A 16,921-nucleotide genomic window follows, 5' to 3' on the forward strand; every position below is an offset into this window, starting at 1 on the left:
AGTTCGGGACACCAAACGTCAAAATCAAGGTGTATCAGGATAGGACTACATCTGAAGGCACTGAGGAAGGATCCAATCTATTCCCCTCTCCCAGGCTCTGGTAGTTTCAGATGACACAACTACAATATTCATATGATACCTTTCCTAGTTTTTTGGGGGTCCAAATTTCCCTTGTAATACTAAGGACATCCATTATATTGAATATAGGAGGCCTATCTTACTCCAGTATGACCACATCTTAACTAATTACACCTGCAACAATCCTATTTTCAGCCAAGGTAACATTCTGGAGTGCCTTAGGGGCTGTCTTCAGAAGGTACAGTTGGGACATATATGATCCATCACACAGGTGTACATACTATACATGGAAAAGAAATATATATTTGTTTTCATTTCCTATGGCTTGTGCTGGAACTCTAGATGATTAAATCCAGAAGGAAATATTTCACTGGACAAAATGTCCAGAATAGTGAATGGAGGGAGAAACAGGGCTGGGGATGGAGAGCAGAACACTGTCCACCCTGTCTTTTTAAGCAACAGCTGCGTGAATATAGCTTTTTGTTGTTCTGTACAAAATAGGCTGAACAGATGGCTGATTCAATTAATTGCCTGAGGAATTATCCAAGGGAAAATTACATCAGGGCATTATATATTTCAGGATTAAAAGAAATCGTGAAGCTAATATATTTAGACCATTTGTTTTTAAGGCTACAAAAATGAATCTGAGAAAAGTCCTCCATGTTGCACTACATAGAACGTTCCTGCGTGGGCCCTCCACTACAAACACTAAGCACAGTTTATTATCATACCCATCTTGGCTTCCCTTAGTCATTCCCTCTATTGAGTCCATGCATCCAAATTTACAGACAGTGAAAATGTAAGTGAAGTGAAGTTTCCCACTTATCTTATTACTACAAAATTTTCCCTGTACCTTTTCCTGCCACTTTTTAAGAGACACTGAAAAAGTTCTGAATAAGGAAACGAGTACTGGGAATGGATCAAATGATGCTGGGTTTTTGTTTGTTTGTTTGTTTGTTTTTGTTGTTGTTTTTAGAGAGTGATTTGGAACTTTCACAATGGGAAATGAAAAATTGGGGTTGTAGTCACCCAGGATTCTTGACCAGCACTTTTAGGTCCCTTAGAAGACAGGAGACATTAAAGGCTCTGTGATAATTACTAGTCAATAATAGAACTTTCAAGATATTAAAATGAAAGAGCAGATCTCAGCTCTCTTTATTTTCTTTAAGTCATTTATCAGCTTCTCCTCGTCAGCACTGTTACATAAAGCCTATTACTTGGCAGTTACCAGGTAACCATGTATTTTAGAACAAATAAATGGGTCATATTTTTTAAAAGAAAACTGATGTGTGAAATTAGAGCAAAATTAACAGAGTGCATTTTTCCATATTATCATGAAAATTAGAGCAGCAGACTTGTCATATAAAGTAAAGATAAAAATTCAATTTTCTAGAATTTCTGCACATACAAGTTGCTTTTTGAAGCCAATTTGAAGCTTAATATTACCCTCTCACAAGAGCTACAATTTATTGAGCTTCTGAAAGCAAGTACCATTTTATTTACAATCTACTGTAATCTATAGTTTTGTGCACCACTTTGATCTTTGATTATACATCTTAATTAATGTCTATATCTTAATCACTTTGCCACGAATGGGACAACATATCCTATTCACTTAAAGGAGGAGAGATTTATATTTTGCCCATGGTTTCAATTGGCTCAGTCCTTGGTAGACTGGCTCCAAGGGAGAAATGGCATGGTTTAAAGGCATGACAGAAAAGGTCGCTTCATGGCTGAAAGAATGCATAGAAGAAAAGGAGGACCTGGGGACAGAAATGTACCTTTTCAGGTCAAACCCCAAGAAACCCAGGGCCCATGTCAAAGCAACACATTCAGCTATGAACTTTTCAATAAATTAACCTGCTTGTGAGCATAGGGCCCCACAATCCAATCACCTTCTGAAAGTTCCACCTCTGAACATATGAAACAATTGGGGATCATTATAGCTCTGAACATAACCCTATAATACAAATAGTAATATGTGTTTTATACCCATGTATAGTATACAATATGTAATGGTGTCAGTATTAGTTTTTTTTTTTCTAATTTTATAGATAATGCACCGGAATGGTACAATTTTATATTCAAAACATACTTACAGAATTGCTCAAAAATAAAAGGAGTTTGTGAAAGGAATCCAGGAGTCTTTTGGAAAGAGCTCCCAATGGGAAAAATTGGGAAAAAAAAACAACAACAAAAAACCCTGAACAACAACAAAGTATACAACACTGTATGGAGTCATAATCCAAATAAGGAAATAAATATTCTTGAAGCCAGTGCATATTGACATAGATAAATGACTGGATAATTAGGGAGAGATAAATGGGAGAGAAATTCCTTTAAAGAATTTCAAATAATTTATGTAAATACTCCATATTCCAGGAAATGGAGCTTTACCAGGTGCTCCCCTTCCCTCTTTGAGGAAGGCTGAGAATGGAAAAGGAACTTCAGAGTGCAGAAAACTGGCCATCACAACCTAAGATCAAAGTAAATGGCAGCAATGATAAGTCAGGTTGATAGCACACATCCTCCATAAGAAACGATGAGAACTGCCCTTCAGCACTGTGGTAGTCATCCTGAACATCTATGAGAAAAGACATATGTCACTTAGATTGAGGGACATTTAACAAAATACATAACCAATACTTCTCAAAACTGTAAAAGTCACACAAAACCAAAGGCACAGCTCAGAAATTATCACTGATCAGAGGAAGCTAAAAGTTACAAAGATGCCATAGATGCTGCATTCTGGATATAATCCGAAAAGAGAGGAAAGAACACTAGGGGGAAAAACCCAAAAGCTAAAACCTAGTAAAATGCAAATAAGATGTGAAGTTTATTAATACTGATTTATTATTGTGGATTTCTAAGGTGTTCCAAAAACAACATGGTAGCTAATATTAAAAATAGAGGAAACTAGGTGAAGAGTGTAGACGACAGTGTATTAAATAACTAATTAAAAATACAAGTGCATATATACATTTTAATAGTCAGACCCACTGTATATTTTATATCAACTCTGGAAAAAGTTAGAACGAACCTTCAATAACAGACACTAATTCCTGGGACCCTCAGGCTGTTGTCATAAATAACAATATATAAGCCAATACTTTTTTAAATTGGCCATTAGTCTAAAGAAATTCTTCATTTTTCCATTCTTAATCTTTTAATCCAATACACAATGTAACCTTTCCAGAACACCCCTCTGGTCAAAATAAATCTCTCTGTTTTGAGAAAGAATATAATTGACTCCATATCACAAGCAGAATTAGTCAAGACCTTATGTCACCTCTCTCTCCAGTTTCATCTACTACACACTCCACTGTCATCTCATCTCCAATTTAAAAATTAATTTTCATTTTTGGGCATAGCTCAGTTTTTAAGTATCTTTGCTCCTCTAACATTTGAGTCTCTGTGATTTTGTACATGAAACGGGGCTCTTACTATTTGCTCTGCCTTTTCATGGGATTGTTTTGACTATCACCTTAAAGAATGACTATGGAAATCGTTTGAAATTTATCATGTGTGTTTCTCATGAAGGATTTTGTTTTTATATTATATGCAAGCCCACAGAGGAAGCTCTGTGAAATCTCAGATCTTCTTATTACACTGTACTCTCTGCCAAGCTACATAAGCAAAAACTGTTTTTCAGTTGCTGGAGTTGATATGTAAAGACAAATGTGAGCAAATAAAGATATGAGAAACTAACAACTTTGATGTAATGCATTTGAATGCACTGGGGATACAATTCCCATAACTCTTTGTCATGGAAGGAAAGCATGCCTGGAGCCCCCATGAAGTAAAGAAACAAAACTTCTCTTAGAACCTTGCCTCAGTACTCCAAGGCACCCCTGGCCACCCTCAGTCACCACTGAAAGACGGCTAAAAAATGAGACTGTGTGCTGCATTGAATATTTATCAATTCCAAAGCCTCAAATTGAGCATCAGGGAAATCTGCTGTAACTTACCAGGTCATTTTGAAATCTGGTAAATAAAAGTATTCTCTGATTTTTGATGTCTTTGGAGAAATTGCAGTCATTTGTAGTCTTTACAATAAAGGATAAATGAGGAGGAGCATTGTGAGGAATTGTACATGAAGTGGCACTATCTTATCATCTCTTTTAAAAAATAGTACAATTGGCTAAAATATTCTACTTTCTTTACATGTTACTGTTCTTGTTTGGAGAAGTACATCTGCTATTTTTCCCACATAAACTACTAACTGGCACCGGGACGGGTTGATGGCAAAGGTTGGGGATCTAGAGATAAGCACAAACTTGTGTGCTCAGGTGATCGCTTTCCTTGGAGAGACTCAGGCAAGCAAACTGGTGGTCTTCCAAACTGTAAAGTTACTATAAACTGCTGTGGTCCAATGGAGGCTTTGTAAAGCAATACTGGAGTCAAATCTGAAAAAACAGTAAAAGTTTTCCATAGACAAAGTTGTAAATAGAATGCCATGTAGAAAGACAGTATCTGTGAAAACACTAAGTTAGGGAAAAATATAAATTGAGAGAATCGCAAGTGAAATGTGTGGCAATATGTACCTGTTTTTTGAGGACTGCTGGAACAGAGTAGCCCAAATTAGGTGACTTAGAACAGAAAAGTATTGTCTTACAATTCTGGGGCTCTGAAGCCTGAAATCAAGTAGTCAGCTGGGCTGATTCCTTCTGAGGGATAAGACAGAGCAGTTCAATGCCTGAATCTTAGATTCTGGGCTCTGCAGGCAACCTCTGGCCCTTCTTGTCTCGGAGATGAATCACTGTGGTCTGTGTCTGCCCCTCTCCCTCTGTCCATGTCTGTCTCTGTGACTATAATTTCCCTTTGGGAATGACACTTGGTCATACCGTGTCAGGACCTGGTCTAATCAACTCATTTTAACTCAATTACCTCTACAAAGATGCTACTAACAAAAATGGTCAAATTCTGATGTACTAGATGCTAGGGCTTACATATCTTTTGGAGGGATACAACTCAATACTTAATGTTACCACAGTAGCTAGAATATGGTGTTATGAGAAGGTGCGATGTACAAGGAGGAAATGGATCATAGCATAGACATGGGATCAAAAACTTAAGCCTATATTACTAAAAAATAATGACTAAACAGAAACATGAACACTTATTCCAAATGCAACAGTTTAGGTATGTTTAAGGATGGGGAAGGATAGCTTCTGTACTTAAAGATTTGCTTCTTTGGGGCAGACTTCAGGAACATGGGACATACTACTTGATTCTTCAATTCTTAGTGTCTGAGTTCTGTAGAAAAAATTTTAAAATATTTTTTCTCTAAAATGATGTATAAAAATAAATGAAAATTATAGGAATCATAGAAGATCAGACATTAGAAAAAGTAGTTAAGCTATTTAGAACCATTAAAATGAAGCAGACATTTAAGCCTGGAGCTCAAACGTTTTTTAATTTATCTCAATATAATTACACACTTAATCTTCAACTATTTTATTAACAGTTTACTCTGAGACAGTTCTCTTTTCTCAAACTCTACTTTGTTTGTGCCAGTTTGTCATCTCCTCCTTACTTTACCTCCTACCTCAGGCAACCTAATGCCTTTAATTTCCCTTTCTGGGCAAGCCCAGCCCAGATTTCAATTACATTACCTTGAAGTCCTCTATGATTGCAGGACTCCATCTCCTCCTGCTTCTCTCCCATCACAAGTTGCTGCTCGCTGCGCTGGCCTCCAGTGAGGATGGGCTTTGGGTGTTCCTCCACATATGGCTTCCAGACACAGCTCGGCCCTCAGCACTGCTCACCTGGCCATAAACTTGAGACTCCTCTGTGCCTCTGGAACTTGGCAGTCTGTACCACATCTCCTCTCCACTGCTCTCTTATGAACATATGTACAACTTCACAGGGAAATGTGAGTTTTTCTGGCTTTCCCTTGCTGTACTTCCCGTTCATATGTCTTCAATTAAGACTTATGAATTCACAGGTGAACATGCTTTCTTACCTGTAGATTCAGGAAAAATATTCACCTCTCTTTAGCAAGTCTAAACCTTAAGTTTGGTGACATTACTCTTATCTTATTTCCTCTCTTGAACTTTGTCCAGTCACCCACTATTGACATTTATCTCTGTTCTTCTCAACTGGCTCTTTCTGAGACATAAATACATTCATGTTGTTCAATTATAAAATCATAGACAAGCGAAGCTCTCCTCCCTCAGTCATTGTTCTAGGCAACAACTATCTCTAGCCATTTCCTTTCTTATTCTCAGGGAAAGAAAGGAGTGATTAACCTCTCCAATTTTTCACCTTCTCTTGGTTCCAAACTTACTGAGATATGGATTTCAGGTCTACTGCTCCTCTAATCTGTACCTGTAAATTCAGTGTCACTATCGTCTTTTCAATGTCTCTTTTACACATTTTGAGTTAATTTTATTCTTCACTAAAGAATTGCTCATTTACCTCTGCTGACATTGCGTATTTGATCTTTCCCACCACTGGGACTGTCCTGTTTGCACCCAATATCCTACCAATGTTATTTAAGATTTTTTGTGGCTCTTATCATTCCACTGTGAATGCTCCCATTAGTTCACATTATCAAATGGATATTTGTTTGGTACCTGTATCAGCAAATTCATTTTCTGGTTCCTTAATATTGAATTCTAGACACTCGCTTCTTTTTATTCAGTAGCTTCCTTAGTACATATCTCAACACAACACTTCCAAAATTAACCTTACTAGCTATTTTTATTCCTGCTCACCATGTGGTTGAACAGCACAACCCAATACACAACCAGGAATATAGCTAACTTCTGTAACACTCTATCCTTCATTCCTATGTTGACATAGTTACAAAATCCTTAGATCTATTGTATGTATTCTACCTCTTGATCCCATGTCTCCTCCCATGATTGAATATGTATCACTTTTCACTTAGTTCTTGAAATGGGCTCCAAACACATTTTTATATTTTATACCTTTTATAATCTTAAAAAGATGCGTGCTAACAGTTGTATCATGCCCAGCCTCTTTAACATGATTTTAAAAGCCTCTATCATTGGTTTAGCTACTGTGTAAACTATTTATTGATTGATTGACTGATTGCCATGGTGAATCACAGACTTCCTGATGACAGCAAAAGACGATTTATTTAGAAAAATATGCACTCCCTAGGCACACAGTTCACACATTGTTATAGTGGGGTCGGGGTTCATGGATTCCCTGCTGTCTGTCCCACAGTCCCATAATCCATCCCAGTTTTTCACCACACTACCTCCAAAATATTTCACAATGCTAAAATATTTATCATTTGCCCCATATACTATGTGATGTCTTGTTTCATGATGTCATCTCATAAAACTCCTGTTTGCATAACTCACTTATAACAATAAAATCCTCTCACTTTCTATCATTAGCCTAACAGCACACCTTGGTTTACCCTCATCTATTCCACACAGACCAGGATCTAGACTCTTTTCCAGCTTTATAGCCCAATTAAATAAACTTCCCTCCTAAAACAATGCAATAACCCAGCGTGATCAGTATAATTTAACACCAAGAACCTCTGAGTCAGAATGGGGCGAGTGTGCTCCTATGGTAGAAATAGATGTATTTAGTAAATAGTGTAATGTCCTCTGACTCAGGTACTGCGAGTTGCTCTGAGTTTGATAAAGGAGAAGTTTCTCCAATCAAATGCACACATTTAAAGAGTTATGATAGACTTTGCATTTACATTGATTTTGTAGGCTATAGAATATTTGAGAATGCCAAGACTGAACATGAAACAAATAATGAGGGCTAGGCATGTAGTTCAGTGGTAGACCACTTGCCTAACACATGTGAGGCACAGTTCAATCCCCAGCATCACACACACAAACACACACACACACACACACACACACAAACACACAAAGATGCTCATATATATGGGCCACATTTACTAGTCAGTTTTCCATCATAAAAATTAGGACCTAATTGCATAATTAGATTCATTTTTGTGACTACTGTATTAATCACATTAAATAATCATTCAAGTGAATTATTCCTTTTCCTCTATGTTTATTTCTGATTAAAAATGTGATTTTTTTTTTAGAATTCATGGTGGGTTCATTTTAAAAAAATTATTAGTTCATCATTATACTGTATATACTTGTTTGTAAATTTTAGGATATTGTTTCATGAAATGAGTTTTTAGGAAATCTAAAACTTGGGAAATTCATCAAGAATGTATAATATAGGTTAATAGGCTTAGGGCTCACATTAGCATAGTAAAGGATCTGAAAAATTCATGTAAGGAAACTTTACTTGTTTAACTCAATACTTTCCTACTTAACCATAGGGCCACCTTTTCCATAATTGCTGTTACTCTCTCAAAGGACTTCTCCACGCTTTGGGAAATTATGAGGAACTATAAATATTACCATGCACTGTCACTACAAACACAACTATTTAATAAACATCCAACAAAGTTCTACATTTTTTCCTCATGTTTCAGAGGAAGTTCCAAAATATCCTTTAACTGAAGTACTTTATCATAATTATATTGTAAACATTTGTGATTAACCTATTGTAAGATCATGTTCTAATACATTACAAAAAATATCAAACTGTAATACAATAGATCTTTTGTTACCAAACGGATGAATAGATTTCAAATCATTTTCATCTTCACCATTTACTTGATTTTTTTGTTTTGTTTTGTTTGGTACTGGGGATCAAACTTGGGACCTTGCGCTTGTGAGGCAGGTGGTAGAACCACTGAACTAAATCCCCAGCCCACCACTGATTTGAATAAACAGGCCTGGAGAAGTTTGAGGACTTTGTGAATACCACAAAGAGTCTGTGGTGGAAACACTGCTTAAAAATTGATCTGTTTAATAAAATTCATGTATTTTTTGTTACTACTCTAACTCATCACTTAATAATCCACCTATAAATAATACAAACTGATCCTACTTGTGATCATGTTTTATTACCAAAATTTGTTTATTTGAGATATAAATATTGCCCAATGGCAAATTCATATAAATATTTTGAGTTGCTCTGTGTGAAATACATGCTGGTATTATCTGTTGAGAAAGTTATTTATTTATTTATTTTAAATTCATTAAGTTTATTGGTACCTTTTAGGTATACAAGATGATAACATTCATCATTGGGAATTTGTACCTTTACCTAATATATCTTGGTTCTTATGTTTTCCCCATTCCCCTGCCCTCCCTTCAACCCCTCTGACCCTCCCCATTTACAAAGACTTTGTTTCCATTTTTTCCTCATCTCATATTTTTTCCTTTCCTTTCTTTCCTTTCCCCTATCCCTCTGCTTCCTCTTTGGACCTTCTCTTCCAATTTTATATTATCTATTGTACACTTTGTCCTCATTTACACTTTCAGATTCTCATACCAGAGAAACAATTTGATATTTACACATGTGTGTCCTATTTATTTCACCTAAGAATATGGCCTCAATGTGCATCCATTTAGCTATAAATATCTTAAGGTTATCAAAGGTCTACTATCTAGAACATCTGAAGAATTTTAAAAAAATGAGACCTCCCAAACTTAAAGACCCAATCCAAAAGTGGGCATCTGAAATGAACAGGCATTTCTCAGACAAAGAAGTAGAAACAGCAAATAAACATATGGAAAAACGTTCAACACCACTGGTCCTCTGAGAAATGCAAATGAAAACGATGCTGAGATTCCACCTCACCCCAGTAAGAATGGCTGCTATCAAGAAATCAAACAATAACAAATGCTGGTGGGGCTGTGGGGAAAAAGGAACCCTTCTCCATTGTTGGTGGGAGTGCAGACTGGTGCAACCACTGTGGAAATCAGTATGGAGATACCTCAAAGACTAGGACTAGAGGTCCCATTTGACCCACATATTCCCCTGCTGGGGATCTTCCCAAATGAATTAAAAGCGTCATACCACAGTGATATAGGTGCACCCATGTTCATGTTCATAGCGGCACAGTTTGTAATAGCCAAAACTTGGAAACAGCCCAATTGCCCATCAACTGGTGACTGGATAGAGAAGATATTTTTTTATAAAATGGAATACTACTCAACCATAAAGGACGTTGACATTATTCATAACAGAATCTCCAAGTTTTTAAAATCGAATTCCTAATGCACAATCATTAATAAACATCCTTGAAATGATACTTATGTAATGAGAACAAAAATCTTTAAAATAATTTTGAAGTAAAATGCAATATTCAGAAGGAAGACTTTTTAAAAAAATATCCAATCTTGGGCTGGGGATTTAGCTCAGTGGTTTCACCAACTGCCTCACAAGCGCAAGGTCCCAAGTTCGATCCCCAGTACCAAAAAAAAAAAAAAAAATCCAGTCTTTTAGAAATATGGAATCTGTAAAATCCAAATGGAAATTGTATATGAGTCTTTTAGTTATTTGTTTGTTTCATTTTTTGTTTAATAAAATGTTTCCTTCCAACATGAAACCACTCATGGGGACCAAAGTCATTAGGAGAATGCAGCAGATCATATTTATTCATTGATTCTAAGCAGTTGTATGGGTTTAGAAAAAGTTGTTACTCCAAGGCAGAGCCATTTTCTTTATAATTTGTCTATACCATGGCCCCATGATATACCTCCTACTTTACTAATGTTTAAAAAGTTAGGAGCTATAACACCTTTACTCAATCATATGAAAACAAATTTAAACTGAAAATTCTATCCTATGAAGTGACTTTCTTTTATAATCTCATTTCATGATCCAAAATATTCTAACAATATATAATTTGGGAGTTGTTGAAGTATGAAGGCTCATGATTCATGAGTTGTGTTTATCTTAGAAATCTTTCTACTTCCAGGAAACATGAATAGCCTTTCAAAATGAAAGAAATAGGAAACATCATATGATAACTAGACATTAAATGGAAAATAGAAGTCTAGTAGATTTTTCTCTAACATGCCTGTAGTCTTATCGCCATGGGACTAATTAATGTTATGAAGGCAAATATATTCTCTATAAAGTATAGAACAAGATATATTTTCTGAACAAATATATGTTATGATTATTGAACCATTAGTAAAGCTTTATTTTGAAAAATCATACATGTAAATTAATCTTTTAAAAGTTTTTAAAGATTTTCTACTCTCGTAGGGCCCTCTGCAAACCTCCTTCCATATATGCTGTTCATCTTCAGTTAAATTTCCTCTACCTATTTTGGATCCACACAGAGGTAATCTTAAAAAAAATTTATATATATATATATATATATATATAAATACTCTGAGGCAATGTCTTGGAAATTCACTAGAAGCTGATTTATTGTGTAGGAAAAAACTTTGTCTACTTTCTTTAAGGAGAAACATCTGTTCATTTTTATTCCTTTTTTCTGAATATATATTGCAAAGTTTATAAGAAGCAATGAGGCCAGTTGGTCTCAATTATATAAAACAGTTTTTGAACTATTAAGTACCAAAACATTTTAGTACTATATTCAATACAGTATCTTCCTGTATTACAGCTTATTAAATATTACTAACTGAGAGATGTTGAAATTCATTTCAATCTAGAGATAGCATTTTTAATTATATATATATATTTATATATAGTGGGTAGGAAATCTTTGCAAACTGCTTGAAAAAAGTTTAAGATTTGTAGGAATAAGGAAAAATGTCTTTTCTTTGAAATCTTTAACTACAGAGTTTAGCTTTATTTAAAGATGTTCAGTATATTGTTAAGTTTTATTTACTCAAAACACTGAACTTGGTTCTTCTAGGGCATCTCAAACTGTCTGACTTGAATGCTTGCAAAGATATTGAGCATCTATTTGGTTTATGTATTATTGTACCAATCTTCTTGTTAAATATAAAAAAATCACAGACCCAGAAAAATTCCTACATATACACGTGAAAACCCTTTCAAGCCTTGAAAGGGTTTATTGGAAGCCTTTTGAAGTCACCATAGGAAGAGCATCAACAGGTGTTGCAAGTGGGTGAACAATATCACAAATCACAGCTGAGTGGGACTCCAAACCTTGATAAAACAAAGAACATTATTTCATTAGTCTGCAGCATTTCATGCCACTGATTTTCTGAGAATAAAGAGCCTGTCACCGTGGCTTTGGACATATGTGGCATTATTTGAAGATCTGTCATGAAATACTATTGTTTTATGAGAGCTGACATACATCAAACAGTCGATACTACAACCATCTGAAAGAGTTGTTGAGGCCGATTCTGACTCTAGAGGTCAAAGACCAAATTTGTTTAAATCAGTGGAGGGAAGCTTTCTGATGATTTACATGGAGAGGTTAGAGGAGAATTACATTTTTATAGCAGCTCTGCCCTAGGTCATGCCATGTGTTGGGTCAGGTATTAGTCTGCCTACAGAACAATAGAGCCTAAGTAACTTCCTCCTTTTCCTGTGTCTTCCAGAGAGGTCCCTGAGCCAGGGTTTGGGTTCCATCTTGTGAAATAAAGGGAGAGTGAAGGAAATCCATTGGTGAGATTTGTTCCTTTTAAGCTCAGAGCCTCCAGGTGGCTTAATTTCTAGTTCAAAAGCAGGGCATAAGAACCTCTCACTTATGTTCACCTCATGCTTTGGAAAGAATTTTACCCTGTAGCATTACTAAGGTTGAGTGGGACAAGAGGCAAGATAAACTTTATGAATTTAATGACTTGGATCTTCAAAATGTAAATTATCTTCTTAGCTGAGTACACATGTCTGAGATTTTTTTACAATCTGTAATTTTATTGGCTTATTATTTACAGCATGCTACCATTTGTTTATTCATAATAGGATGCTTTAGGAGAATTGAAAGATGATTGGAAGTGGCTACTTCCAGAGATCCAGGTAATGGGAATGGAGAAAAGTCTGGGGATATTTTAAATCTTTTTAAAAAATTATTTTAAATGTGTTTGCCCTAATTTTTCAATTAAAAGTTAATATACAGATTTGGATGTAAAAGTAAAAGCTGAAAACAGTGACCTTAAGTCTAAAAAATATGCACTGTACAACAGGAAAATGTGTTTACCCCTTCACCCCACTTGCCTGCTGTTTAATATGCAGCGTCCTATGCAAGGCTCCATGGTGAGCCATAGACAGGACAATGCTGGCCAGAGTCTGAGTGGAGGTTTCATTCTGTTGTTTCCTTTCTCTTAATATCCATAAAAATCAGTTCTGCCTGGGATGTAGCTCAGTGGTGTTGCTGCCTGCCTTGCAAGCATTAGGTCCTGAGTTCCATCCCCAGTACCAAAAAAAAAAAAAAAAGAAAAATCAGTTCTCACCATAAGGGAATCTGGTTTTAAGGAGATACGGATTTTCTCAATGTGAAGAGTAAATTTCCTTTAAATCAGTCAAGTTAAGATGAGAGGCAGGAAAGAAACAAACCAAAAACATGTTTTCAAAAGATTGCATGTAAGAGGAAAACTAGGTCATTAAACAAATTGGAAAGTTTACTGAAATTTTCTGTTTGTTTATTTTAATGAAGAAACAAAAGTTTTAATTCCATCCTATTTTTGGATGTTACCGAACATTTGACTTGAAACTGTACTCTATTGTTTAATTTTTATGACTGTATTTTTGTTTATTGTTCACTGACCAATTTGCAACACAAATTTAGTGTTACTCTTTTTTTTGGTGAATTTACTAAATGTAGTTATCGTAGTTAGTTTTCTTGTTGCTGAGACTAAATACCTGACACCCAAACTTAAGGGAGGAAAGATTTGGCTCACAGTTTGTAGAGGTTGCAGTCAATAATCAGCTGACTCCAAGACAAGGTGATATCACAGAGGAGAACAGTACATGGCAGGCAGAAGGTAGCAAAGCAACAAGGGACCTTAACAAGAATTAGTCTTTTGTATATTCCCAATACTTGCCTTCTACTATACTTTATTCTTTCCTTTAATCCAGTACCCATCACATGTTATTTCTCTTCTGTCCAAAAAACTTTAACATCTTCTGTAATGCAGGTTTGTGCCAACAATTTTCAGTCTTTATTTTTCTTACATATTTTGTTTTTTCTTCATTTTTAGATATTTTCCTTGATATGGTATTCTTAATTGATTTTTATTTGTTACATTCTTTCAAAATTTTAAGGAAATTTTATTGTCTTTAATGTTTATTATTTCACAAAATTCAATTGATATTATTATTTTGAATATAATATGTCTTTTTTCCTCGATGATAACAACTTGTATATAAATATTTTGGCTTCCTTTCTGTGATTCTTTTCTTGTTGGGGTTTCCCCTTTTAGTATCTATTGACTTTTACAATCCCAAGCTTTGATCTATGGTTCCTAATCCAGTGAAGCTGGCACTTTTTCTTGAGTTTTACTCCTGTTTTTGCATTCAGGACATGCCTTGGGCAGTCCTGAGGCATTCATTCAATTCAAATGTTACGGTGCCAACTGTAGCCACAAAGCACAAACACTGCCCATTAGTGGTGTAGTTGCCAAGCTACAAGGAAGACAGATCCTTCTTGTTAACAATATTCTCTCCACCAATCAAGTACTTTCTATGGAAATATATTTATAATAGTCCCAAAGAATAAATGTCAATAGAAGCTAAGATACAAGAGGACTGACTGCACAGATGAAATATGCAACTCTAGAAAGCATAAGAACTGCAAAGTAGAACTGTGAAGCAAAATAATCAATGACATAATAGAACCAGAAGTTTGCAGAAGCTATGAAATATGAGGAAGTATAAAAATGGCAGCAAAATTAATAGGGTGATAGCAGCATATGGAGCAACTTAGATCTGACTTCTAATGACACAGCTACTAGAGTATTTTGATTATTATCCTTTTTCCCCTAAAATTTACAGCGTTCAAGGAGTATGGGAGCAATTACCTATTCTTCAAAATCTTAGAGTCTGCCGAAGACACAACCATGTGTAAAGATTTATTTTTAAGTAAGGATATCCGATTTGTTTTGTATTTTAACAACCTAGTGAGAAAAATACGTAGAACTTGTGAAATAAATTTTAAATAATGATTTCAGAGAAACGTGTTTAGTTTATCTCTACTTTATGTAGCTGTTATTTTTCCTTCTATGTAAGTGGGAAATGGAATTATTAATCTAGTCAGCAAATATTTTTCATTAACACATTAAATATCTATTTTGTGTAAAGAAAGATGACACCTTGGAACAAATTCTTAAATATTTTCATGCTGTTGAATTAGGATAGAAGAAATAAATATAGGTAGAATGGACAAAAGGAAAAAAATCAAAATTTTATAATTGCACTCTTATGGATAAAACTACAGCTTCAGTAGAAAAGTACTGGAGATTACAGTACCCTTTTCCCTTCCAAGAAACTCACTCCAAAATTCCTTATAGTCTTAAAATATGTAAAAAGCCTGGTCCTGTAAATTGAATTCATGCCTCTCACCTGTGAGTTAGGCCTGAGCATTCCACCCAAATTCAAATTCCACACATTTCTACCCCCAAGAAAACATAAATGCCCCCAGCCCCAGGACATCCTGCACACCCTTCCCTTGGGCACCCACATTATGTTTTCTCTGAGTGTGCACCTTCTAAACTCTGCCTAACAGATCTGTGTATGCCTCTCACTGACTCAGCCTGAAATGCATCCCTGTGGTGGAAGTCGGGCGACCTACTCCCTGGGTGTGGTGAGCTGAGGTGCCCATCTTCTTTTGGAAGCACTTCCTTTGGGCCCATCTGGCAACACTATAATTATTAAAATTTCGTTATGAATATTGGAAGTAATTGAAATGAGAGCTTTTCAAAAACAAGAAAAATCGCAAGTACCTACTGTACCTTTTCCTTTGTGGCCCCTGGAATTAAACTGCCTTAGGCTCAAATCCTGACTTCATTTGCTGTTATGACTATGAACTTGCACTTTTCTTTATCTTCCTGTGCCTCAGTTTCCTCATATGTAAAATGTGGATATTCACCAATTAATAACATTGCTGTGGGGATTTAGAAAGATAGCATACATCCCAACTATTAGGATAGTGCTTGACACATAGAAAGTAAAAAATGTATTTTTCAGTATTACCTGTTGTTACTATCATTTTGCAAACTAGAGTCGTATTATATCGTGTGTAGCTTAATGACAATTTCTAGTCATCATCATATACATTTTGTGACAATTTTAATGCAATTTCTGTTTCAATTTAAATTATTAATGAATAAATGCTTTTGGTCTTAAGACTTAAATAATTAATGTTCAGAACTACTTGATAAACATGCACAATTGAATATAAGAGTTTGGGATTCAAATCATGAAATGCAGTGCTTAGGATTTTTGTTATTTTTTTCCAATTCAAAAACAGATTAATGTATAAATTATGAAATTTGACAAGTGCATCTTTGTAAAAAATTCCAACATTCTATTCCACAGACATTCATTTGGTGTCTATGGAATTCTTAGTCTTGCATAAGGTGACAAGGACAAAAAAGAACTAAAGGCTAGGGCAACGAGATATGATACTCTAGATGAAAGAAAAAGAGCTGGATTTGAAGGATACACCAGAAAAGAGGGCCTGAAGTAGAGACAAGAGTTAAGAGTCCTCTCGGGCTAATGGTTCCCAGTGACTCATCGTTGTCAGTGGTCTGACATTTCTCAAGGAGAATTTGATGAGAAGCCATTCCTGTGGATTTATTTTATTCTATATATCATATATTTATCCAGCATTCTTGGTTTTTAGAAAATATTTTAAGTATTTAATATTATCTGACTTAATATTCATAAAAACACTGAAATAGGTACTATGGTTACTAAGTAACTTGTCTTGGGTCAAATGATTACTAACTGCCAAAGCAGGCACTTTTCTCCAAGTAGTCAGAATGCAGAATTCTTGTTCTCATTCGTTATACTATCCAGCTTCCCTGTAAATTGGACTTTTCTGATCTTAATATTATAATAAAATAGCCACCCTGTATTG

The 16,921-nt window shown here is 35.3% G+C and overlaps 1 protein-coding gene across 1 annotated transcript in view; it reads left to right on the forward strand.

The window, feature by feature from the left end:
- Agmo (alkylglycerol monooxygenase) overlaps positions 1-16,921 on the forward strand; it is a 178,842-nt gene that overhangs the window by 117,696 nt on the left and 44,225 nt on the right. The window contains 1 exon segment of the mRNA XM_087206561.1: positions 11,147-11,242. Within this exon segment, the coding sequence (XP_087062687.1) occupies positions 11,147-11,242 (96 nt within the window).

Source organism: Heterocephalus glaber, unplaced genomic scaffold (assembly GCF_053883595.1).
Source record: "Heterocephalus glaber isolate CG9 unplaced genomic scaffold, H.glaber_assembly_v1.0 deba00000676, whole genome shotgun sequence".
Lineage (NCBI taxonomy): Eukaryota > Metazoa > Chordata > Mammalia > Rodentia > Bathyergidae > Heterocephalus > Heterocephalus glaber.